The sequence below is a fragment of the Symphalangus syndactylus genome, chromosome 11 (assembly GCF_028878055.3).
Source record: "Symphalangus syndactylus isolate Jambi chromosome 11, NHGRI_mSymSyn1-v2.1_pri, whole genome shotgun sequence".
Classification (NCBI taxonomy): Eukaryota; Metazoa; Chordata; class Mammalia; order Primates; family Hylobatidae; genus Symphalangus; species Symphalangus syndactylus.
Genome location: NC_072433.2, coordinates 26,789,889 through 26,815,581, shown reverse-complemented (window position 1 = coordinate 26,815,581; position 25,693 = coordinate 26,789,889). Strand labels below are relative to the sequence as shown.

General features: G+C 52.2%; 2 protein-coding genes across 13 annotated transcripts in view; both read left to right on the top strand.

The window, feature by feature from the left end:
• Positions 1–14,709, top strand: part of LOC129492859 (cocaine esterase-like) — a 21,271-nt gene extending 6,562 nt beyond the window's left edge. For 4 of the 9 annotated variants that reach the window (XM_063611757.1, XM_063611758.1, XM_063611760.1 and 1 more), the window contains 10 exons: positions 807–948; positions 1,801–1,934; positions 2,016–2,274; positions 2,703–2,801; positions 3,086–3,229; positions 3,351–3,431; positions 3,704–3,848; positions 4,264–4,401; positions 4,915–4,987; positions 5,440–5,730. In XM_063611757.1, the coding sequence (XP_063467827.1) occupies positions 807–948; positions 1,801–1,934; positions 2,016–2,274; positions 2,703–2,801; positions 3,086–3,229; positions 3,351–3,431; positions 3,704–3,848; positions 4,264–4,401; positions 4,915–4,987; positions 5,440–5,626 (1,402 nt within the window). In that variant the 3' untranslated portion in view covers positions 5,627–5,730. Of the gene's footprint in view, positions 1–806; positions 949–1,800; positions 1,935–2,015; positions 2,275–2,702; positions 2,802–3,085; positions 3,230–3,350; positions 3,432–3,703; positions 3,849–4,263; positions 4,402–4,914; positions 4,988–5,439; positions 5,731–6,584; positions 6,606–6,816; positions 7,025–7,848; positions 9,212–9,261 lie in introns of those variants that run through there. The other 5 variants (XR_008660980.2, XM_055298199.2, XM_063611762.1 and 2 more) reach the window with 5 other exon arrangements.
• On the top strand, positions 10,226–25,504 carry CES2 (carboxylesterase 2). Of its 4 annotated transcripts, none has more exons than XM_055298201.2 (13): positions 10,226–10,342; positions 15,474–15,678; positions 16,643–16,784; positions 17,649–17,782; positions 17,864–18,122; positions 18,551–18,649; positions 18,931–19,071; positions 19,193–19,273; positions 19,532–19,676; positions 20,074–20,211; positions 20,725–20,797; positions 21,260–21,485; positions 25,444–25,504. In XM_055298201.2, exons 1-12 carry the CDS (start codon positions 10,267–10,269, stop codon positions 21,444–21,446), a joined length of 1,680 nt encoding a protein of 559 aa, XP_055154176.1. In that variant the 5' UTR covers positions 10,226–10,266; the 3' UTR covers positions 21,447–21,485; positions 25,444–25,504. The 4 variants fall into 4 exon arrangements, with proteins under 4 accessions (XP_055154176.1, XP_055154175.1, XP_063467834.1 ...); XM_055298200.2 differs by lacking the exon at positions 25,444–25,504 and adding an exon at positions 22,417–22,810; XM_063611764.1 differs by lacking the exon at positions 25,444–25,504 and having other exon boundaries at positions 20,074–20,163; positions 21,260–22,815.
• The last annotated feature ends 189 nt before the right edge of the window (positions 25,505–25,693 follow it).

Genomic DNA, 25,693 nt, shown 5'->3' with positions numbered 1-25,693 from the left:
TGCTGAGGCTCGGGAGGGCAGAATAACTTCTCAGACTCCTGGCTCAGGGCTTGGCATTCAGAGGACATTGGCTCCAGGTGCTGAAGGGAGAGGCAGACACATATATCTCCCCAGATTCTGGTTATGCCGAGCTTTCCCTGCCACCAGTGGCAGATGTCTCTGGGAGAGGTTCGGGTTGGCTCTATGAACCTTGTAGGAGCCCCTAACTCTAGTGGCAGATATTTCAAATAGCTGAAGAGAACAGTAGGGGTAGCTTTCTGGGGACCCGCACTCTCCACAGTCACTGTGTCCACTGCCAGGGCCAGGAGCCATTGGCCAAGAGACGTGTATATGTTTCCAACTGGAGGCCATGTGGGAATGATGAGTTTTTGAAAGTTTAGACTTGGGATGAGGGACATCCCACTGCCTTTCTCATGAGAAATTAACATCCATTCACTCATGTAGCACACATATGTGGGCTATTCCCCTGTTCCAGGCCTGTGGGGGTACAGCGATATAGTGGTGAAAGTCAACACATGCAGCCAATGGTCCTCATAGAAACCCTTAAGAGTCAAGGTTTCCAGCATTGGGAGGAATGATACCCAAGGTCCTCAATAACCTCGAGGCCTCCCTGAAAGTCCAAGCTCCATCCCAGCTTCCCCAGAGCCTGTGGACTGTAACTTGGTGGGAAGGGATTTTTGAGAGGGATCATGTGTGTGCAGGGTATTGTGGGAAGGATCTGAGGGTGGCTGGGAGCACATCTGAATCCAGGGTCTCGTTTTGGCCATGATCTGGCCACTGGACTGATTGTTTGCCCTGGTTACCAGGTGTCTACAGGACCTCACCATAATGGATTCAGAGGTTCGGAACCAAGTCAATGTGACCATCCCTTCCATCTCCATGTCTGAGGACTGCCTGTACCTCAGCATCTACACGCCAGCCTATAGCCATGAAGGCTCTAACCTGCCGGTGGGTGTCTGGACACACAGTTCCCTGCGGGTTGGAGGACAATTCTTCTGCAAGAAGCTAGAAAGGCAATATTAGTTCAGGCCCTGCTGCAGAGTGGACACTGCTGAGAAGTTTCTCACTACCAGGTCCAAGAAATGCTCCTTACCCAGGCTGGGCAGCTGGCCCCTGAACATGGGGTCACAGAGTTCTGGCTGCTCCCAGAGGTCAAAGGCTGTGGCTCTGGGCTGGACCCAGGACTCACCCAGCCAACTCATGCCCAGGAGATCCACTCAAGTGCCCAAGGGCTGCACCTTGAGGTGACCAAGAACCCCAGCCATGGATAAGCCGTTGGGCCTATGAGAATGGGCACACACAAAAACTTTTTTGTTAGAGATGGCATCATGCTCTGTTGCCCAGGCTGGAATGCAGTGGCATGAACGTAGCTCTCTGTAGCCTCGAATTCCTGGATGATCTTCCCATCTCAGCCTCCCGAGTGGCTGGGACTACTGGCCTATGCCACCATGCCTGGCTAATTTTTAAAACATTTTCTGTTGAAACAGGGTCTCACTATGTGGTTCAGGCTAAGGACATTTTTGATTAATGTTCATGTGGAGCCATCAGGGAGATAACCCTTTTCTTTTCACTTTGGCGAGTTTCCTGGGACTAATAAAACCAGGCTTTGATACAGGGGGTCGATCCCAAAAGATGTGAGTCCTGGTCTTCCTGTTAGATCTTGGGTGCCTAGTCTGTGGCCCATGTAATGAATTTGTGCTGGAGTTCTAATGGGGAGGTAGACAAAGGCAAAGCACTGGTTGGTCTAGTTGGGGTTCTGGCTTGGTGGGCGCATCGTGGTAGCTGCCTTGATTTCCCCAGGTGATGGTGTGGATCCACGGTGGTGGGCTTGTTTTTGGCATGGCTTCCATGTATGATGGTTCCATGCTGGCCGCCTTGGAGGGCGTGGTGGTGGTCACCATCCAGTACCGCCTGGGTGTCCTAGGCTTCTTCAGGTGAGACTAGGGCTGGGCTGGGCAACGTGGGCTGAGTGGGGTCAGGACAGCCCTGTGATCCCTGTCTCTGCTACTTCTCAGCACTGGAGACAAACATGCAACCGGCAACTGGGGCTACCTGGACCAAGTGGCCGCACTACGCTGGGTCCAGCAGAATATCGCCCACTTTGGAGGCAACCCTGACCGTGTCACCATTTTTGGCGAGTCTGCGGGTGGCACGAGTGTGTCTTCACTTGTTGTGTCCCCCATATCCCAAGGACTCTTCCATGGGGCCATCATGGAGAGTGGCGTGGCCCTCCTGCCTGGCCTCATTGCCAGCTCAGCTGATGTCATCTCCACGGTGAGTGCCCTCAGCTGCGTAGGCCTAGGCCTGCTCCCTCCCCTCATACCCCTCAGAGCCTCTGTCTGTTAAACAAGGATGACTAGGGCCATCGGGAGCATGCCCCAGGAGCTGCTGCCTACCGTGGAATTGCTGGGGGGCTCCAGGGTCAGAATGCTCATCCTTCTGCCATTGCAGAGGCCAAGTTTGTTCTGTGACCTCTGTGCAAAGTTGTCACCCTAGGGATCCCCATCATGAGGAGAACCATTTAGGCAGATGGGATGGCCCCTCTGTCTGGGACTTCTGAGGTGGAACAGTGTCAGAACTGCAGGAACTCATACGAAGTACCCTCTGAGATTTGGGTTGCCCCTGTCCTTGGCCAGGGCCTTGGGCAAACTCCTCTCCTCTACCTGGAAGGATGAGCCAGCCCCTGCCTGGTCCCTTTGCAGGTGGTGGCCAACCTGTCTGCCTGTGACCAAGTTGATTCTGAGGCCCTGGTGGGCTGCCTGCGGGGCAAGAGTAAAGAGGACATTCTTGCAATTAACAAGGTTGGTCTAAATGGATGTGGGTGTAGAGGAAGGGGTGCAATAGGCATGGTGCTGGCAGGCCTGCATGCCCCTCATATTCCTTGGGCACAGTACCTCATCTGCATGCCTGAGTGTCATAGCCCTGGGTGGGGACTGAAGGTTGGTGCATGCCCGAGCAAGGCATTGACCTCCTGGGGTGGATATGAGCATCCGGGGATGAACCGGGAAGGAGTGGAAGGTACTCAGACGGCATCAGAAGATGTCTGGGACCTGATCTTGTTCCCTGACCTTGCATTTCCCCTCAGCCTTTCCACATGATGATCCCCGGAGTGGTGGATGGGATCTTCCTGCCCAGGCACCCCCAGGAGCTGCTGGCCTCTGCCGACTTTCTACCTGTTCCCAGCATCATTGGTGTCAACAACGATGAATTCGGCTGGGTCATCCCCAATGTGAGGCCCAACCCAAGTCCTCAAGTGCCTGGGGAGCCCATCTGGTAGTGGGGGGTGTTCAGGGCTTCAGAGCTCCAGGCTTATTCCATCCTCAACTACTGACTCTCTCCCGGCCTCCTAGGTCACAAGTATCTATGACACCCAGAAGGAAATGGACAGAGAGGCCTCCCAGGCTGTTCTGCAGGAAATGTTAAGGCTAATGGTAAGGCTCCTGGGGTCCCTCGTCAATGGAGACGGGCTCCTGTCTTGTCCCGAGACAGAGGGAATTCAACCCCCAGATACCCTGCCTATGTAGTGACCGCTATGAGCAAAGGCCCAGGTGTGTGTGTGCTTGGGGGTGGGATCACCTCAGAGCCTCGCCTTTGCTCCCCCTTCCTGTTCCATCTCATGGTCCATCTCCCCAAGCCTGAGGCCACCTCCTCCCTGCCCCTGGCAGCCAGACTAACCTGCCTTTTCCTGATCCACCTGGGGTAGATGTTGCCTCCTACATTTGGTGACCTGCTGATGGAGGAGTACATTGGGGACAATGGGGATCCCCAGACCCTCCAAGCCCAGTTCCAGGAGATGATGGCGGACTCCATGTTCGTGATCCCTGCCCTCCAAGTAGCACATTTTCAGTGTGAGTATATTTGGACCTAAGGCCTGGCTGGCAGGTGTACAGCTCAGGGCTGTGGGTTCCAGGTGAGACCTGTTGCTTTTCCGGTCCCCACTCATTTTTACTGGGCCCCTGAGACACTTGACGTCCATCATTGCAGTAAATCCTCATGGCTAGCCCAAGAGACAGACATTTCCCCATTTCACAGATGAGGAAATTGAAGTTAGGGACCTTCAGTGACTTGCCCAAGATGACACAGCTAAGAAGTCCGAGGCCATGATTTATCCCAAGTCTCTTCCTCTGCTCCTTCCCAAGCCTGGGGCTCCTCACCCCGCTGTCCAGATTCCAGCCAGCTTTGGACCTAGGTGTCTTATCACCATGGGTGAGCAAGAAGGCTGCAGGGGAGGGTCCACCGTGTCACAGGCTGTCCACCCCACAGGTTCCCAGGCCCCTGTGTACTTCTACGAGTTCCAGCATCAGCCGAGCTGGGTCAAGAACATCAGGCCGCCGCATGTGAAGGCAGACCATGGTGATGAACTTCCTTTTGTTTTTGGAACTTTGTTCTGGGGCAACTACGGTGAGTCTTCTTCCTTTTCCGGGAGGTGGGCTGGGACCCTGGCTGGGTCCCTGAAGGGTGATTGATTGCCATCACTGCCCAGATAAGGAAACTGAGGCTCAGAGAGAGGATGAGATCGGGTATCCAAGGTTTGTCAGCTCCAAAGGCTGCGCCAGGATTAGAATTAACTACTCTTCAGACTGTAGCCTGTGCTCCCTCCGCCTCTCCCCACCCTTGGGTGTCTGGCGTGGTGCAGAGCAGGTGTTTCAGCGACATGTTTGTTTCTTCAATGACTCCCAGACACAGAAGGAAAAAGGGGCCTTCGGGGCCAGGAAGGAGCCCAGGATGGAGTCAGCCAGAGCTTGGACTAAGGGGAAAGTTTGGAAAAGGGGAAGGCTGGCTCCTGAGGGCAGTGGGAGAAAAAGCAGAGAAGCGGGACTGGGGACAGAGGGCAAATGGGCCAAGGACAAGCTCCACCTGGGATACTGAGGTAGGACATCCTGACCAAGACACATGTCCCCTTTCTTTCTGCAGTTAAATTCACTGAGGAGGAGGAGCAGCTAAGCAGGAAGATGATGAAGTACTGGGCCAACTTTGCTCGAAACGGGTGAGACAGCACACCCCTGTCCCAACCTCCCCGGGTTGGGGGGCTTGTGCCCATCCAGCAATCTCCTAGTCTGGGGTGACCTCATGAGCACACCCGCATCCTTCATCACATGATAGCCCCTTCCTCAGCTCAGGGACCCACTCGGACAGGGTGGGGGTGCGTGGGGCAGTGGACACGCTCCATCTCTCTGGTCTACCTAGAGGGTGGGCACCAGTGCTGTGCCACTGTTAGGGTCTCCCTCTCAGAGAGAGGGACACAACAGAGCCGGCCGTCCCGCCTCCACTGGTGCTGACACTAGCTTGTTTCCTGTTTCCGGAAGCCTCCCCGCTCATTCCCCAAGCCCACCTGGCCTGCTTGGCTGGCTTGCCTGACCAGACTCAGGGTGCTCAGGTCTGGGCTCCGGGGGCTCAGAGTGACCCTCATAACGCCCTGCTGGGATGGCATGTCTACAGGAACCCCAATGGCGAGGGTCTGCCACACTGGCCGCTGTTCAACCAGGAGGAGCAATACCTGCAGCTGAACCTACAGCCTGTGGTGGGCCGGGCTCTGAAGGCCCACAGGCTCCAGTTCTGGAAGAAGGCGCTGTCCCAGAAGATCCAGGAGCTCGAGGAACCTGAAGAGAGACACACAGAGCTGTAGCTCCCTGTGCTGGGGAGGAGGGGGTCGGCTCGCTTACAGGTGAGGGTCAGCCTGCTGTGCCCACACACAGCCACTGAGGAGAAAGAAGTTGATTCCTTCATTCACTTAGCCATTCATTCATTATTCCGTCCATCCATTCAGCAAGCATTTATTAAGAACTTACTCAGGCATGAGGGCTCATACCTGTAATCCCAGCTATTGGGGAAGCTGAGTTGGGAGGATGGCTTGAGGCTAGATGTTTGAGACCAGCCAGGGTAATAAAGTGAGACCCCTTCTCAAAAAAAAAAAAAAAAAAAAAAGAGAAAGAGAGTATATGATTAGAAACTAAATAGGAAAGTTTTGAGCTTCAAGTCAATGACAAGTAAAAAAGATTTTTGAAAAGCAAAGAAAACAAAATATAAGGGGAAAAAACTATGAGAAAAATAAAAATAAAAAGAGAATAATAGGCCAGGCACTGTGGCTCATGCCCGTAATCCCAGCACTTTTGGGAGGTCAAGATTGGCAGATCACTTGAGGACAGGATTCGGAGACCAGCCTGGCAAACATGGTAAAACCACATCTATATGGAAAATACAAAAATTAGATGGGCTCAGTGGTGTACACCTGTAATCCCAGCTACTCAGGAGGCTGAGGCAGGAGAATCATTTGAACCCGGGAGGCAGAGGTTGCAGTGAGCCAAGATTGGGCCGCTGCACTCCAGCCTGGTCAAGAAGAGCAAAACTCCATTTCAAAAAAAAAAGAGAGAATAGAAGATGCTACTGTACCATGTTAGCTACCAAACCTGCCATGGTTCCTCTCTTGTTAGACACACTCGATAGATCCCCCCACTGAGCTGTGGATGGGCAAAACCCAGTGGAATCCCACCCTCCCCAACACCCCACTGAGCCCTGGGCCCCATCCTCCCTTCCTCATCTCCACCTTCTCCCTGCCTTCTCTCTTCTCTCCTCTGAACCCCCAGGCCTTTCCCACTTTGAGGGAGGTGCTTTCTTTTTTTTTTTTTTTTTTTTTTTTTTTTTTTTTTGAGACGGAGTCTTGCTCTGTCGCCCAGGCTGGAGTGCAGTGGCGCAATCTCGGCTCACTGCAAGCTCCACCTCCCGGGTTCACGCCATTCTCCTGCCTCAGCCTCTCTGAGTAGCTGGGACTACAGGCGCCCGCCACCACGCCCGGCTAATTTTTTGTATTTTTGGTAGAGACGGGGTTTCACTGTGGTCTCGATCTCCTGACCTCGTGATCCACCCGCCTCGGCCTCCCAAAGTGCTGGGATTACAAGCGTGAGCCACCGCGCCCGGCCTTAGGGGGAGGTGCTTTCAAGAATGTTGCCCACACCTGAGTGTGAGAAGCCTATGTCTGGTTCATCCCTGAGAGGTCTGAAAGAATAAAAATAAATTCTAAAAAAAAGCCTCTGTCTGCCTCTCCACAAGCCCCAAGTGCTCTTATATCTGTGAGTGGCCAATAGAAAACCTGGATACCGGAATGCCTAGTGTCTTAGTCCATTCAGCTGCTATAGCAAAAATACTACCGGCTAGGCTAGGTGCAGTGGCCAACACCCATAATCCCAACACTTTGGGAGGCTGAGGTGGGCGGATCATTTGAGGCCCGGAGTTTGAGGCCAGCCTGGACAACAGGGTGAAACCCTGCCTGTACTAAAAATACAAAAATTAGCCAGGCTTTGTGGTGCATACCTAGAATGCCAGCTACCGGGGAGGCTGAGATACGAAAATCACTTGAACCCAGGAGGCAGAGGTTACGGTGAGCCATGATTGCACCACTGCACTCCAGTCTGGGCGGCAGGGCGAGACCCTGCCTCAAAAATAAATAAATAAAATTACCAGTTAGGCCGGGTGTGGTGGCTCATGCCCGTAATCCCAGCACTTTTGGAGGCTGGGGTGGGCCTCCTGAGCTTGAGCCCAGGAGTTCAAGACCAGCCTAGGCAGCGTGGAGAAATGCCATCTCTACAAAAAAATACAAAAATTATTTGGATGTGGTGGCACACACCTGTAGTCTCAGTTACTCAGGAGGCTGAGGCAGGCGAATCACTGAGGCTAGGAGGTCAAGGCTGCAGTGAGTCGTGATTGCACCACTACACTCCAGCCTGGGCAACACAGCAAGACCCTGTCTGAAAAAAATAGAGTTTCCTTTACTGATATAAAGTTTAAACAAAATACTACAGGTTGCTATTATAAACTGGGTGCCTTATAATTACAAAAATGTATTGCTTACAGTTCTGGAGGCTTGGACATCGAGGATGAAGGTGCCAGCACATTTGATGTCTGGCAAGGACTTGTTCTTTGGTTAATAGATGACAACCTTAGGCCAGCTGGGTGCCTCACACCTGTAATCCCAGCACTTTTGGGAGGCCAAGGCTGGGGGGATGACCTGAGGTCAGGAGTTCAAGACCAGCCTGGCCAATATGGTGAAACCCCATCTCTACTAAAAATACAAAAATTAGATGGGCCTGGTGGCAGGCCCCTGTAATCCCAGCTACTCAGGAGGCTGAGGCAGGAGAATGGCTTGATACTGGAGGCAGAGGTTGCAGTGAGCTGAGATCACAGCACTACACTCCAGCCTGGGCAACAATGGGAGACACCATCTCAAAAAAAAAAAAAAAAACCCCACCCAACTATCGATGTCCTGCAGAGGTGACTCACCCCATTTTTGTCAGAAGCAAGATTGGGCTTGTCCATAGGCCCCTGAGCCTGGGCCTCCGGCACAGTGGCCAGGAAAGCCAAGCTGCTTCCTCAGTCGCCAGTCTCCTGAAGGTTGCTCTTCTTCTCAGTGGTTCTACAGACACTGTAAGGCCCATACTCACAGGATATTAGCACACTTGCGAAGAGATTCCTGTCCTCTGGCTCCCAGGGGCCTCTCCATCCAGGGAGATGTCCTCTCGCTTTTCAGAATTCCCCTGCCAACCTTTCAACCCCCTGAGCATCCACGAACTCACCATGTGTATCCACATGATTATTTTCCTACTTACCTCATTGTTGTCCCTAAACTTTTCTCCTTCCCCGCTCTGCAAAAACCTCATCTTTTATCTCGTGTGCAAAAGTGGCCAATTGTGTTTAATCGGCCTCTTGGTTTCACCCAAGTATATTCTCTCTGTCATTAAAAGGCTGTATTCCTGTCTCACAGACCCTAATAATCCACTTATGCCCCTGCCTCTGACCATCTTGCCTCTCAGGGCACCAGTTTTCCCTGGGGAAAGTCTCCCTTCTTTCCATCCATGGCCTTTAAGCCCAACTATAGAGCCCTGTGAAGTTTGGGACAAAGACCAGGACACCCACATTGCCCATATTGTCCACCAGGTGGTAGACAAGGATAATATTAAGCCAGGACTGACTTGAATTTGAGAGAGGGAGGAGACTTTCCTTTCAATGAACACTGATTGGTGCATAATGTTCCCACTACATTCTGAAAGCATTTATTGAGCACCGGCTGCATGCATGTTTCTGTATGTTTTTCAGTTCTGCAGATCTACAATATACCTTCCCAAAGCTGGTTTCCAGCATTACTGTTTAGACTTAATAGTTATATTTTTAACAGCTTTCTGGTGGAATAACTTACAATTAAATTTACCTCCTGCCCCTACCTTTTTTTTTTTTTTTTTTTTTGAGACAAGATCTGGTTCTGTCTCCCAGGCTAGAATGCAGTGGCATGATCACAGATCACTGCAACCTCCACCTCCGGGCTTCAGACACTGTACGGCCCATAGTTACAAGACCACAGCACACTCCCATGCCCAGGCTGGTTGGTCGCCTCTGGTCTGGCAGGGCTCCCAGTGTCTCGGGATCTCCCAGTGACGCGCCTGCCTCCCCTGCTGCAACACAGGCTCAGGAGTGCCGGATCTGCATCGCTCTGACCGGCAGGTGCTCATGAAATGTTCGTCAAGTGGATAAATGACCATGGCCCTGGTCTCCGCAGGAGATGAGGAAACTGAAAGCCACCGAGGCAAAGCGGGGCGTTCCTTTAGAAGTGCGGTGGTCACGTGTACGTTTCAAAGAAGGGCGTGGCTGAGTAGGGAGGGGACTGCGGAGACCCTCAGACCCTGGAGTGTAAGGGGATGAGGGGCCGTGAAGGGGAACCCAGGAAACTGAGTCCCGAAAGCAAGGAGGAGCTTCTAGAATGAAGGGCGCCGTCACTCCTCCCTGCCTTTGCTCAAGCGGTTCCTTCACCCCGATCAAGTTCCTTCCCATTTCTCCATCTGTGGGGATCCTAAATGTGCACCTCCTCAGAGAAGCCCTCCTGGGTTCTCCAGTTCTAGTTTATTGCCCCCTCCTATCGATCCCCCAGCACGCTCATCGGGCCTGTGGACAAGGACAGGTTTGAGGAGAGGATTCTCCAGATCGTGGAGTGACTGGAGAAGCGGCGCAGCCCCTTCCGAGGATGCCAAAGGGGCCCGGGCAGAGGGGAAGTGGCCGTGCCCGGACCTGCCTGCCACTAGATCGCCACCCACCTATGACTGTTCAATCCGCTCCCCAGACCCATCTTTCCCCGCCCAAGCCAGCCCACCCCGCCCACTCCCTGCCCAGTCCAAACTCCGAGGCTGGGCAAAGCACTGATCCACGGCTGGACCGACCCGGGGGCAGCCTCTGGGTGAACAGCAGCGTGTCCGCCGGCAGCGAACCAAGGCCAGCGAGCCGACCATGCGGCTGCACAGACTTCGCGCACGGCTGAGCGCAGTGGCCTGTGGGCTCCTGCTGCTTCTAGTCCACGGCCAGGGTGAGGCTCCCTCGGAGGGGCGACAGGGACCGGGCTCAGATCTGCCAAATGCTGCGGAGGCACGACCTGATAGTGCGGGAGGGCAGGCGCCTGGGAGGTAGGAGCTGGTGGAGATGACAGCGTGGAACTCATGAGCCCCAGGCGACGCCTCCCCGCCGCCCAAGTTGGGCTCCTAGAAGTGCGGAAAGGGTCGGGACACCTGCGGGACACCACGGCGAGGAACCAGCGTGGTACAGGGGCCCAAGAGCGCTGGGACATGCCAGGCTGGGTCGGCAGTCTCGGGTCGGAGTGGGTGAGGGATTGGGGTGCGGGGATTCAGTCCATTTCCCTCTTATGATTGTGGCTGTAGCCGGTGCTGCCGGCCGGTAATAACAATAATAGCTTCTGGCAGCATCTGGCTCTGAGTGTGTGGCGTGGCCAGGGGGACGCCCTGACCCCTCCAAAGGGGCCTCAGATAAGGTTAGTGGTCCTTGGGGAACAGAAGCCCCCAGGCTCCAAATGCTAAAGCAGATCTAAGAGGCCGCAGTGGCTGGGTGCGATTGGCTCACTCCTTTAATCCCAGCACTTTGGAAGGCCAAGGGGGAGAATCGCTTGAGCCCAGGAGTTGGAGGCCAGCCTGGGCAACATAGTGAGACTCGGAGTGTACAAAAAATTAGAGGAAATTAGTGGGCTGTGGTGGCCGGTGACCTGTAGTCCAGCTACTTGGGAGGCTGAGGCCGCAGTGAGCCTTCATTGCACTGCTACCCTCCAGTCTGGGTGAAAAAGCAAAAATCTGTCTCCAGAAACCAGAGCCAAAGAGCTCGTGGTGTCCCTCATGCCATTTACGTCATCCTGGACAAGGGCACAGCTTGGCTTCCAGGGCGAAGGTGATGGCTCTGTGTGCCTGCCAGGCTTCTCCAGGCCCTTATCAGAAGCTCGGGGAGTGTTTTGGCCTTTGGTTCTCTCACTTGAAACTCTCCTAAGTGTATGATCTGACTGCCTCTCCCGACCCTTTCCCAATTTAATCTGCCCAGGTGGAGTCCATACTCCCCCCGCCCCATGGTGCACCCCTGCAGGGCTTCCTCCCATGCCTGCCCTTGACCACATTCTAGAATTCACCAGCAGCCCAGCAGGAAGATCTGCCCAGCCTCACAGATAGCTACCTTTCAAAATATTTTGGGCCAGGCACAGTGGCTCACACCTGTTATCCCAGCACTGTGAGAGGCAGAGATGGGAGGATCGCTTGAGCCTAGGAGTTAGAGACCAGCTTGGGCAACGAGACTTGTCTCTACCAAAAAAAAAAAAAAAAAGGACTCAGGCATGGTGGCACACACCTGTACTCCAAGCTACTCGGGAGGCTGAGGTGGGAGGATCTCAAGCCCAGGAGGTGGAGGCTGCTGTGAGCTGTAATCACACCACTGCATTCCAGCCTGGGCAACAGATGGAGACCTTATCTGACAAATATATATGTATAGAAAATTTTGGGTTGGACCCACATTCAGAAAAAATAATTGACAAGCCATAGGAGGGTACAGGTGATGTGTGCCATCCTCTTTTGTCCCAACAAGTCTTGGTGTCTCCTCAGGGGCCATCAAAGTCCCCATGGCCCACACTGGAAACTGCTTGTTGACACTGCAGTACACACAGTGCCCAGCAGTTTACACAATAATAGATGTGTGCACTTGTCCTTGATTTTCATCTAAATGGTCGTAAACTCACCCACTTTCTGGGGCCAGGCTTTTCTATTTCCTAACACAAGGGGCGGCCTCCACACACCCCTACATGGTAGAGCTTCTTCGTACTGATTAATGGAAGAGCTTCTGTCCACAATGAAGCAAGTAATGAATCTCTTTATTCCATGAAGTTGATGTACCAGGTCTCTAACCAGGGACATTTCAGCAGGTGATGTCCTTTGCTGTAACAAACATCAGGCATCAGTGGCCAGTGGCCACAGAGAATTACCTGGATAGACATCCTCTCCAGCAAGGAATCGTGTGTAGGAGCGTGTTACTGGGGAGAGGAATGGGCCTTTTGACTTGGAGACATTGTTAAAATGTCCTCTCTGGTGTCTGTAAATGTCTACTGACCCTGGCCTCCCCCACACCAGGTGGCATCAAACATATTGATCCATGTTGAACTGACAGGTGTAGGGTGGCATTAGCTCCCTAAGGCTGTTTTTGTTTTTTGACTTTTTTTTTTTTTCTTGAGACAGGATCTCACTCTGTCACCCAGGCGGGAGTGCAGTGGTGCCATATCGAATTACTACAACCTCTGCTTCCCAGGTTCAAAAGATTCTCATTCCTCAGCCTCCCAAATAGCTGGGTCTACAGGCACGCGCCACCACGCCCAGCTGATTGTTGTATCTTTTGGTAGAGACAGGGTTTCACCATGTTGGCCAGGCTCGTCTCGAACTCCTAACCTCAAGTGATCCACCTGCCTCGGCCTCCCAAAGTGCTGGGATTACAGACCTCAGCCACCACACCTGGTCTGTTTTTTGACTTTTTATTATGGAACTGGGCTCAGATTTCCCAAACCCTACAGAAGCAGAACCTGAGATTCCAAAAGGGAAGGTGCCAGACAGGTGGGAACTGATGGGAATAACAATAGCAGGTGAAACTCCCTGAGGCACAGAGAGGGTCAAGGCTGCTCGAGGGCTGCACAGCACCAAGGGATGAGCCAAGTCTGAGGTAGAAACAGTAGTATAACAAATCCAATTTACCCATTGTCCACCTTCAGCAATGATGAAGATCTTGTTTTTGTTTCTGTTTTAAATCAGCTTTCTCAGGTTGAATATAACCTGGTGCTTTCTGGGTGGCCACCTCTCTCTTGCAGCATTATTTGAAACAAATCCCAGACATCATATAATCTGTAAATTTTCCATCATGTCCTACTATAGAAAAGGAACATATATATGTATGTGTGTATTTCCACAACATAATATGTTCTCAATTTAATCAAATAGTCAAATGTTCTTTAATATTTACAAATGATGCTTGTATTAATACAAGTGTTTTTTTTTTTTTTGAAACGGAGTCTCACTCTGTCGCCCAGGCTGGAGTGCAGTGGCATGATCTCGGCTCACTGCAAGCTCCGCCTCCTGGGTTCACGCCATTCTCCTGCCTCAGCCTCTTGAGTAGCTGGGATTACAGGTGCCCGCCACCATGCCTGGCTATTTTTTTTTTTTTTTTTTGTATTTTTAGTAGAGATGGGGTTTCACCATGTTAGCCAGGATGGTCTTGATCTAACCTCGTGATCTGCCTGCCTCAACCTCTCAAAGTGCTGGGGTTAAAGACATGAGCCACCGCACCTGCCAAGTGTTTTTTTTTAAAAAAATATATATTGGGGTTTAAATAAGGTTCATACTTTGCAAATTGGTAGATTTTTTTTTTTTTGAGAAGGAGCCTCATTCTGTAGCCCAGGCTCATTGCAACCTCCACCTCCTGGGTTCAAGGGATCCTCATGCCTCAGCCTCCCAAGTAGCTAGAATTACAGGCACATGCCACCATGAATGGCTAATTTTTGTATTTTTAGTAGAGACAGGGTTTCTCCATGTTGACCAGCCTGGTTTCGAACTCCTGGACTCAGGCGATCCACCCACCTCAACCTCCCAAAGTGCTGGGATTACAGGCCTGAGCCTCCATGCCCTGCCAATTCTCTTGGCTTTATACTTAGGAGTGGAATTGCTGAGTCATATGGCAGCTTTATGTTTAATTCCCTGAAAAACTGCCAGACTGTTTTCCAAAGCCCATTTTACCTTCCCACTGCCCCATTTTACCTTCCCAGTATGAAAGTTGCAAGTTTTCCACTTCCTTACCAACAGTTATTATTATCTGTCATTTTTATGTGTTTCTTGAATCTCTTTCAATCTTCAAATATTCCCTCTGCTTCCCTTTTATTTTCTTTCTCAATTTTGTTGCATATGGAAGAAACCAGTTTATTTGTTCTGGAGAGGATCCCACCATTCAGGTTTTGCTGATTGCATCCCAGTGGTGTCTTTTAACTGTTCTTCTGTCCCCTGTCTACCATGTAAACTTGTATTTATATTCTAGAAGCATAGTCAGATTTAGGTTTTAGGTTTTGTATTGCTTTGTTTTGTTTTTTGGAGGACTACTTCACATGTGGTGCTGTGTACTTCTGATAGAAAATATGTAATGTCTGATTGTCCTGCTTTTTGTGATACCACAAAAAGAGTGGTTGACATCACAGTGAGAATTCTATGTGCATTTCTTTTACTATGAATGAGGTAAAGATGTCTTTGTTTATTTGAAAGACACTGATTTGTATTCCTTATTCTTAACATATTCCTATGCTGCTTTTCCTTTTGTGTCGCTGGTATATTCTTTGTTTGTAGAAATTCTTTATCTATTAAAGACTGACTTTCTCTGTTAGGTGATTTTCAATCCCTTCCTCCCTCCCTCATCCTCACAGAAGATAGGCTGTGCTTTTCTTCTTCTTTTTTTTTTTTTTGAGACAGGTTCTCACTGTGTCACCCAGGCTGGAGTGCAGTGACGTTATCACGGCTCAATGTAGCTTCAACCTCCCAGGCTCAAGCAATCCTCCCACCTCAGCTTGCCAAATAGCTGGGACTACAGGCATGCACCACCACACCCCGCCCATTTATTTCCTGATTTTTTTGCAGAGACAGAGTCCCACTATGGTCCCCAGGCCAGCTGCTGTGCTTTTTTATATCCCAGCCACAGCCATACTTTTCTCTTGCACCTCTTTTCACCAACATCACTCATGGTTTGGATGATGCTTTCTTTACGTCATTTCTTGCCACCTTGGGCATGACATCCCTGAGGACAGGAACCTTGCCTGCCCAATTCCCACCATCATCCTACTGTCATATGACCTGGCACACAGTTGAAAGGACACTCTAGTCCCATCAAGGGCATGTGACCCTTTGTTTGAAGGTCCTAGGGCTGAATGATGATGCCGGGCCCCAAGGAGCCTCAGCCTGGTGGGATGGAGACAGGCCCAGGAAGCCAGAGCGGGAAGGGAGTGTTACAGGCAGGAAGTTTGTAAAGCCCGTGTTTACAGATCAGGATCCCTTGAGCTAAGATGAGGATGGCAAGGAAGCAGCAATACCAACAGTCTGGGAGGGCAGTCGATTGGTCAAACCCAACCGTGATGTCTGTCTCTCTGCCCACAGGCCAGGACTCTGCCAGTCCCATCCGGACCACACACACGGGGCAGGTGCTGGGGAGTCTTGTCCACGTGAAGGGCGCCAATACCAGGGTCCAAACCTTCCTGGGAATTCCCTTTGCCAAGCCACCTCTAGGTCTGCTGCGATTTGCACCTCCTGAGCCCCCTGAATCTTGGAGTGGTGTGAGGGATGGAACCACCCATCCGGCCATGTAAGCTCTCCCAGGGGTCCAGGGAACTCCAGACAATGGGGCACAGGTTAGGGTGCGCTGAGCTCAGCTAGGCTGCAGTTGTCATTTCATCTAAACCCCCACAGCCAGTTTTCCTTCTGAGTTTCGTGGATTCCCGTGTGCATTTTTCCAATGAGCATGCTGAGGCTCAGGAGGGCCGAATAACTTCTCCGACTCCTGGCTCAGGGCTTGGCATTCAGAGGACATTGCCTCCAGGTGGTGAAGGGAGGGGCAGACACACATATCTCCCCAGATTCTGGTTATGCCAAACTTTCTCTGCCACCATTGGTAGGTGTCTCTGGGAAAGGTTCGGGTTGGCTCTATGAACCTTGTAGGAGCCCCTAACTCTAGTGGCAGATATTTCAAATAGCTGAAGAGAACAGTAGGGGTAGCTTTCTGGGGACCCGCACTCTCCACAGTCACTGTGTCCACTGCCAGGGCCAGGAGCCATTGGCCAAGAGACGTGTATATGTTTCCAACTGGAGGCCATGTGGGAATGATGAGTTTTTGAGAGTTTAGACTTGGGATGAGGGACATCCCACTGCCTTTCTCATGAGAAATTAACATCCATTCACTCATGTAGCACACATATGTGGGCTATTCCCCTGTTCCAGGCCTGAGGGGGTACAGCCATATAGTGGTGAATGTCAACACATGCAGCAAATGGTTCTCACAAAAACCCCTAAGGTTCAAGGTTTCCAGCATTGGGAGGAATGATACCCAAGGTCCTCAATAACATCGAGGCCTCCCTGGAAGTCCAAGCTCCATCCCAGCTTCCCCAGAGCCTGTGGCCTGTAACTTGGTGGGAAGGGATTTTTGAGAGGTATCACATGTCGAGCAGGGTCTTGTGGAAAGGGGCTGAGGGTGGCTGGGAGCACATCTGAACCCAGGGCCTGGTTTTGGCTACAGCCCCGCCCCTGGACTGATTATTTGCCCTGGTTACCAGGTGTCTGCAGGACCTCACCGCAGTGGAGTCAGAGTTTTTTAGCCAGTTCAATGTGACCATCCCTTCTGTCCCCATGTCCGAGGACTGCCTGTACCTCAGCATCTACACGCCAGCCCATAGCCATGAAGGCTCTAACCTGCCGGTGGGTGTCAGGCCACAGTTCACTGGGGGTTGGAGGACAGTTCTGCAAGAAGCTGAAAAGGACAATCTTAGCTCAGGCCCTGCTGCAGAATGGACGCTGCTGAGAAGTTTCTCACTACCAGGTCCAAGAAATGCTCCTTACTCAGACTGGGCAGCTGGCCCCTGGACATGGGGTCATAGAGTTCTGGCTGCTCCCAGAGGTTAAAGGCTGTGGTTCTGGGCTGGACCCAGAACTCACTCAGCCAACTCATGCCCTGGAGATCCATTCAAGTGCCCAAGGGCTGCACCTTGAGGTGACCAAGAACCCCAGCCATGGATAATCTGTTGGGCCTATGAGAATGGGCACACACAAAACCTTTTTTTTTGTTAGAGACGGCATCATGCTCTGTTGCCCAGGCTAAAATGCAGTGGCATGAACATACCTCTCTGTAACCTCACAATCCTGGGTGATCCTCCCAGGTTAGCCTCCCGAGTAGCTGGGACTACTGGCCTATTCGGCCACGCCTGGCTAATTTTTAAAACGTTTTCTGTTGAAATGGGGTCGCACTATGTGGTTCAGGCTAAGGACATTTTTGGTTAATGTTCATGTGGAGCCATCAGGGAGACACCCCTTTTCTTTCCACTTTGGTGAGTTTTCTGGGGCTAATGAAACCAGACTTTGATACAGGGGGGTTCGATTGCAACGATTGGGAGGCCTGGTCTTCCTGATAGATCTTGGGTGCCTAACCATTTGCCCATGTAATGAATTTGTGCTCGAGAGCTAATGGGGACGTAGAGAGAGGCAAAGCACCGATTGGTCTAGGTAGTGGCCCTGATGGGGTTCTGGCTGGGTGGGAGCATGGTGGTAGCTTCCTTGTTTCCCCAGGTGATGGTGTGGATCCACGGTGGTGCGCTTGTTTTTGGCATGGCTTCCATGTATGATGGTTCCATGCTGGCCGCCTTGGAGGGCGTGGTGGTGGTCACCATCCAGTACCGCCTGGGTGTCCTGGGCTTCTTCAGGTGAGACTAGGGCTGGGCTGGGCAACCCGGGCTGAGCGGGGCCAGGACAGCTCTGTGATCCCTGTCTCTGCTACTTCTCAGCACTGGAGACAAGCACGCAACCGGCAACTGGGGCTACCTGGACCAAGTGGCCGCACTACGCTGGGTCCAGCAGAATATCGCCCACTTTGGAGGCAACCCTGACCGTGTCACCATTTTTGGCGAGTCTGCAGGTGGCACGAGTGTGTCTTCACTTGTTGTGTCCCCTATATCCCAAGGACTCTTCCACGGAGCCATCATGGAGAGTGGCGTGGCCCTCCTGCCTGGCCTCATTGCCAGTTCAGCTGATGTCATCTCCACGGTGAGTGCCCTCAGCTGCGTAGGCCTAGGCCTGCTCCCTCCCCTCATACCCCTCAGAGCCTCTGTCTGTTAAACGGGGATAACTAGGGCCATCGGGAGCATGCCCCAGGAGCTGCTGCCTACCGTGGAATTGCTGGGGGGCTCCAGGGTCAGAATGTGCATCCTTCTGCCACTGCAGAGGCTGAGCTTGTTCTGTGGCTTCTGTGCAAAGTTGTCACCCTAAAGATCCCCATCATAAGGAGAATAATCTAGGCAGATGGGATGGCCCCTCTGTCTGGGACTTCTGAGGTGGAACAGTGTCAGAACTGCAGGAACTCATACGAAGTACCCTCTGAGATTTGGGTTGCCCCTGTCCTTGGCCAGGGCCTTGGGCAAACTCCTCTCCTCTACCTGGAAGGATGAGCCAGCCCCTGCCTGGTCCCTTTGCAGGTGGTGGCCAACCTGTCTGCCTGTGACCAAGTTGACTCTGAGGCCCTGGTGGGCTGTCTGCGGGGCAAGAGTAAAGAGGACATTCTTGCAATTAACAAAGTTGGTCTAAACGGATGTGGGTGTAGAGGAAGGGGTGCAATAGGCATGGTGCTGGCAGGCCTGCACAGCCCTCATATTCCTTGGGCACAGTACCTCATCTGCTTGCCTGGGTGTCATAGCCCTGGGTGGGACTGAAAGTCGGTGCATGCTGAACCAGACATTGATCTCCTGGGGTGGGTATGAGCATACGGGGATAAACTGGGAAGGAGTGGAAGGTACTCAGAGGGCATCGGAAGGTGTCTAGGACCTGATCTTTTTCCCTGACCTTGCATTTCCCTCAGCCTTTCAAGATGATCCCCGGAGTGGTGGATGGGGTCTTCCTGCCCAGGCACCCCCAGGAGCTGCTGGCCTCTGCTGACTTTCAACCTGTCCCCAGCATCGTCGGTGTCAACAATGATGAATTTGGCTGGATCATCCCCAAGGTGAAGCCCAACCCAAGCCCAAAAGTGCCTGGGGAGCCCATCTGGTAGTGCGGGGTGTTCAAGGCTTCAGATCTCCAAGCTCATCCCATCCCCAGCTACAGACTCTCTCCCGGCCACCCAGGTCATGAAGATCTATGATACCCAGAAGGAAATGGACAGAGAGGCTTCCCAGGCTGCTCTGCAGAAAACGTTAACGCTGATGGTAAGGCTCCTGGGGTCCCTCGCCAATGGAGAAGGGGTCCTCTCCTGTCCTGAGGCAGAGGAAATCCAACCCCCAGATACCCTGCCTATGTAGTGACCCCCATGAGCAAAGGCCTGGGTGTGTGTGTGTTTAGGGGTGGGGTCACCTCAGAGCCTCGCCTTTGCTCCCTTTTCCTGTGCCATCCCCAAGCCCGAGACCACCTCATCCATGCGCCTGGCGTCCAGTCTAACCTGCCTCTTCCTGATCCACCTGGGGTAGATGTTGCCTCCTACATTTGGTGACCTGCTGATGGAGGAGTACGTTGGGGACAATGGGGATCCCCAGACCCTCCAAGCCCAGTTCCAGGAGATGATGGCGGACTCCATGTTCGTGATCCCTGCCCTCCAAGTAGCACATTTTCAGCGTGAGTATATTTGGACCAAAGCCTGGCTGGCAGGGTACAGCTCAGGGCTGTGGGTCCCAGGTGAGACCTGCTGCTGTCCGGGTCCACACTCATGTTTATTGGGCTCCGGGAACACTTGACGTCCATCATTGCAGTAAATCCTCATGGCTATCCCAAAAACCCGACATTTCCCCCATTTCGCAGATGAGCAAATTGAAGTTAGGGACCTTTAGTGACTTGCCCAAGATGACACAGCAAAGAATCGCAAGTCCCTTCCTCTGCTCCTGCCCCAGCCTGGGGCTCCACACCCCACTGTCCAGATTCCAGCCAGCTTTGGACCTAGGTGTCTTATCACCATGGGTGAGGCAAGAAGTCTTCAGGGGAGGGGCCACCGTGTCATGGGCTGTCCACCCCACAGGTTCCCAGGCCTCTGTATACTTCTACGAGTTCCAGCATCAGCCGAGCTGGGTCAAGAACATCAGGCCGCCGCATGTGAAGGCAGACCATGGTGATGAACTTCCTTTTGTTTTTGGAACTTTCTTCTGGGGCAACTACGGTGAGTCTTCTTCCTTTCCCGGGAGGTGGGCTGGGACCCTGGCTGGGTCCCTGAAGGGTGATTGATTGTCATCACTGCCCAGATAAGGAAACTGAGGCTCAGAGAGAGGATGAGATCAGGTGTCCAAGGTTTGACAGCTCCAAAGGCTGCGCCAGGATTAGAATTAACTACTCTTCAGACTGTAGCCTGCGCTCCCTCCGCCTCTCCCCACCCTTGGGTGTCTGGCGTGGTGCAGAGCAGGTGTTTCAGCGACATGTTTGTTTCTTCAATGACTCCCAGAGACAGAAGGAAAAAGGGGCCTTCGGGGCCAGGAAGAAGCCCAGGATGGAGTCAGCCAGAGCTTGGACTAAGGGGAAAGTTTGGAAAAGGGGAAGGCTGGCTCCTGAGGGCAGTGGGAGAAAAAGCAGAGAAGCGGGACTGGGGACAGAGGGCAAATGGGCCAAGGACAAGCTCCACCTGGGATACTGAGGTAGGACATCCTGACCAAGACACACGTCCCCTTTCTTTCTGCAGTTAAATTCACTGAGGAGGAGGAGCGGCTAAGCAGGAAGATGATGAAGTACTGGGCCAACTTTGCTCGAAACGGGTGAGACGGCACACCCCTGTCCCAACCTCCCCGGGTTGGGGGGCTTGTGCCCATCCAGCAATCTCCTAGTCTGGGGTGACCTCATGAGCACACCCGCATCCTTCATCACATGATAGCCCCTTCCTCAGCTCAGGGACCCACTCGGACAGGGTGGGGGTGCGTGGGGCAGTGGACACACTCCATCTCTCCAGTCTACCTGGAGGGTGGGCACCAGTGCTGTGCCACTGTTAGGGTCTCCCTCTCAGAGAGAGGGACACAACAGAGCCGGCCGCCCAGCCCCCACTGGTGATGACACTAGCCAGAGTGAACTTATTTCCTGTTTCTGGAAGCCTCCCCGCTCATTCCCCAAGCCCACCTGGCATGCTTGGCTGCTTTGCTTGACCAGATTCAGGGTGCTCAGGTCTGGGGTCCAGAGGCTCAGAGCGACCCTCATACCACCCTGGTGGGACGGCATGTCTACAGGAACCCCAATGGCGAGGGTCTGCCACACTGGCCGCTGTTCGACCAGGCGGAGCAATACCTGCAGCTGAACCTACAGCCTGTGGTGGGCCGGGCTCTGAAGGCCCACAGGCTCCAGTTCTGGAAGAAGGCGCTGTCCCAGAAGATCCAGGAGCTCGAGGAGCCTGAAGAGAGACACACAGAGCTGTAGCTCCCTGTGCTGGGGAGGAGGGGGTCGGCTCGCTTACAGGTGAGGGTCAGCCTGCTGTACCCACACACAGCCACTGAGGAGAAAGAAGTTGATTCCTTCATTCACTTAGCCATTCATTCATTATTCCGTCCATCCATTCAGAAAGCATTTATTAACAACTTACTCAGGCATGAGGGCTCATACCTGAAATCCCAGCTATTGGGAAGGCCAAGATGGGAGGATGGCTTGAGGCCAGAGGTTTTAGCCCAGCCAGGGCGATACAGTGAGACTCCTTCTCAAAAAAAAAAAAAAAAAGAGAAAGAGAGAGAGAGAAAGAGTGTGTGCTAGAAACTAAATAGGAAAGTTTTGAGCTTCAAGTCAGTGACAAGTAAAAAAGATTTTTAAAAAGCAAAGAAAACAAAATATAAGGAGAAAAAAAACATGAGAAAAATAAAAATAAAAAGAGAATAATAGTCCAGGCACTGTGGCTCATGCCCGTAATGCCAGCACTTTTGGAAGGTCAAGGTGGGCAGATCATCTGAGGACAGGAGTTTGAGACCAGCCTGGCCAACATGGTGAAACTCCATCTCTATGAAAAATAAAAAAATTCGACGGGCACAGTTGTGATGCACACCTGTAATCCCAGCTACTCAGGAGGCTGAGGTAGGAGAATCACTTGAACATGGGAGGCAGAGGTTGCAGTGAGCTGAGATTATGCCACTGTACTCCACCCTGGGCAACAAGAGCGAGACTCCGTTTCCAAAAAAAAAGAGAGAGAATAGAAGAAGCTACTGCATGATATTAGTTACCAAGCCTGCCATGGGTCCTCTCTTGTTAGACACACTCAATAGATCCCCCCACTGAGCTGTGGATGGGCAAACCCCAGTGGAATCCCACCCTCCCCAACACCCCACTGAGCCCTGGGCCCCCTCCTGCCTTCCTCACCTCCACCTTCTCCCTGCCTTCTCTCTTCTCTCCTCTGAACCCCCAGGCCTTTCCCACTTTGAGGGAGGTGCTTTGAAGAATGTTGCCCACACCTAAGTATCAGAAGCCTATGTCCGTTCATCCCTGAGAGATCTGAAAAAATAAAAATAAATTCTAAAAATAAAAGTCTACCTCTCCACAAGCCCCAGGCAATCCTATATCTTTGAGTAGCCAATAGGAAACCTGGATACCGGAATGCCTAGTGTCTTAGTCCATTAAGCTGCTATAGCAAAAATACTACCAGTTAGGCTGGGTGCAGTGGCCCACACCTATAATGCCAGCACTTTGGCAGGCCGAGGTAGGTGGAACACTTGAGGCCAGGAGTTTGAGACCAGCCTGTCCAACGTGGTGAAACCCTGTCTCTACTAAAAATACAAAAATTAGCCGGGCTTTGTGGTGCACACCTAGAATGTCAGTTACGCAGGAGACTGAGATACGAAAATCACTTGAACTCAGGAGGCAGAATTTGCAGTGAGCCGAGATTGCACCACTGCACTCCAGTCTGGACGGCAGAGCGAGACCCTGCCTCAAAAATAAGTAAATAAATAAATAAATATTACCAGTTAGGCCGGGTGCAGTGGCTCATGCCCGTAATCCCAGCACTTTTGGAGGCTGGGGTGGGCCTCCTGAGCTTGAGCCCAGGAGTTCAAGACCAGCCTAGGCAGCGTGGAGAAATGCCATCTCTACAAAAAAATACAAAAATTATTTGGATGTGGTGGCACACACCTGTAGTCTCAGTTACTCAGGAGGCTGAGGCAGGTGAATCACTGAGCCTGGGAGGTCAAGGCCGCGGTGAGTCGTGATTGTACCACTACACTCCAGCCTGGGCAACACAGCAAGACCCTGTCTAAAAAAAATAGTTTCCTATACTAATATAAAACTTAAACAAAATACTACAGGTTGCTATTATAAACTGGGTGTCTTATAATGACGGAAATGTATTGCTTACAGTTCTGGAGGCTTGGACATCGAGGATCAAGGTGCCAGCAGATTTGGTGTCTGGCAAGGACTTGTTCTCTGGTTAATAGATGACAACCTTGGGCCAGCTGTGGTGGCTCACATCTGTAATCCCAGCACTTTTGGGAGGCCAAGGCAGGGGGATCACCTGAGGTCAGGAGTTCAAGACCAGCCTGGCCAACATGGTGAAACCACATCTCTACTAAAAATACAAAAATTAGACGGGCCTGGTGGCAGGCCCCTGTAATCCCAGCTACTCAGGAGGCTGAGGTAGAAGAATGGCTTGAACCCAGGAGGGGGAGGTTGCAGTGAGCTGAGATCACAGCACTACACTCCAGCCTGGGTGACAGCGCAAGACACCATCTCAAAAAAATAAAAATAAAACAAGCCACCCACCCAACTATCGATGTCCTGCAGAGGTGACTCACCCCATTTTTGTCAGAAGCAAGATTGGGCTTATCCATAGGACCCTGAGCCTGGGCCGCCTGCACAGTGGCCAGGAAAGCCAAGCTGCTTCCTCAGTCACCGGTCTCCTGAAGGTTGCTCTTCTTCTCAGTGGTTCTACAGACACTGTAAGGCCCATGCTCACAGGATCATAGCACACCTGCTAAGAGATTCCTGTCCTCTGGCTCCCAGGGGCCTCTCCATCCAGGGAGATGTCCTCTCGCTTTTCAGAATTCCCCTGCCAACCTTTCAACTCCCTTAGCATCCCCAAACTCACCATCTGTGGCCACATGATTATTTTCCTACTTACCTCATTGTTGTCCCTAAACTTTTCTCCTTCCCCCTCTGCAAAAAACCTCGTATTTTATCTCAGTGTGCAAAAGTGGCCAATTGTGTTCAAACACAATTTGCTTTCACCAAAGTATATTCTCTCTGTCATTAAGAGGCTGTATTCCTGTCCCATAGACCCTAAGAATTCCCTTATGCACCTACCTCTGAACGACTTGCCTCTCAGGGCACTGGTTTTCCAGGGGGAAAATCTCCCTTCTTTCCAGCCACAGCCTTTAAGCCCAACTACAGAGCCTTATGAAGTTTGGGGTGAAAGACCAGGACACCTACATTGCCCATTTTGGCCACCAGGTGGTAGACAAGGATAATATTAAGCCTGGACTGACTTGAACTTGAGAGAGGGAGGAGAATTTCCTTTCAATGAACACTGATTGGTGCCTAATGTTCCCACTACATTCTGAAAGCATTTATTGAGCACCAGCTGCATGCATGTCTCTGTATGTTTTTCAGTTCTGAAGATGTACAATATACCTTCCCAAAGTCCACTCCCAGGATTATTGTTTAGCCTTAATGGTTACTTTTTTAACAGCTTTATGGTGAAATAACTTACAATTAAATTTACCCCCTACCCCCCACCTTTTTTTTTTCTTTTTTTCTTTTTTTTTGAGACAAGGTCTCATTCTGTCACCCACGCTAGAATGCAGTGGTGCCATCACAGATCACTGCAGCCTCCACCTGTGGGCTTCAAACACTGTACGGCCCATAGTTACAGGACCATAGCACACTCCCGTGCCCAGAACGGTTGGTCGCCTCTGGTCTGGCAGGGCTCCTAGTGTCTCGGGATCTCCCAGTGACGCGCCTGCCTCCCCTGCTGCACCATAGGCCCGGGAGTGTTGGGTCCCCAGCGCTTACGCCGGAAGGCGCTGGTGAAATTTTCGTCAGGTGGATAAATGACCATGTCCATGCTCTCCGTGGGAGGTGAGGAAACTGAAAGCCACCAAGGCAAAGGGGGGCGCTCCTTAAGAAGTGTTGCAGTCACATGTACGTTTCAAAAGAAGGGCGTGACTGAGTAGGGAGGGGACCGCGGAGACCTTCAGACTCTGGACTGTAAGGGGATGAGGGGCCGTGAAGGGGAACCCAGGAAACTGAGTCCCGAAAGCAAGGAGGAGCTTCTAGAATGAAGGGCGCCATCACGCCTCCCTGCCTTTGCTCAAGCAGTTCCTTCACCCCGATCAAGTTCCTTCCCATTTCTCCATCTGTGGGGATCCTGAAAGTGCACCTCCTCAGAGAAGCCCTCCTAGGGTCTCCAATTCTAGTTTATTGCCCCCTCCTATCGATCCCCCAGCACGCTCATCGGGCCTGTGGACAAGGACAGGTTTGAGAAGAGGATTCCCTGGATCGCGGAGGACTACAGAAGCCGGGCAGCCCCTTCCGAGGATGCCAAAGGGGCCCGGGCAGAGGGGAAGTGGCCGTGTCCGGACCTGCCTGCCACTAGATCCCCACCCACTTATGACTGCTCAGTCCGGCTCTCCTGCCAGACCCACTTTTCCCAGGCCCAAGCCAACGCACCCCGCCCACTCCCTGCCCAGTCCAAA

Excerpts from the sequence above, each read along its gene's own strand:
- CES2 (XM_055298201.2), top strand. The coding sequence starts at position 10,267 with ATGCGGCTGCACAGACTTCGCGCACGGCTGAGCGCAGTGGCCTGTGGG. Across the intron at positions 17,783-17,863 it reads GGTGTCCTGGGCTTCTTCAG|CACTGGAGACAAGCACGCAA; the intron begins GTGAGACTAGGG and ends GCTACTTCTCAG. Across the intron at positions 20,212-20,724 it reads TTTCTTCTGGGGCAACTACG|TTAAATTCACTGAGGAGGAG; the intron begins GTGAGTCTTCTT and ends TTCTTTCTGCAG.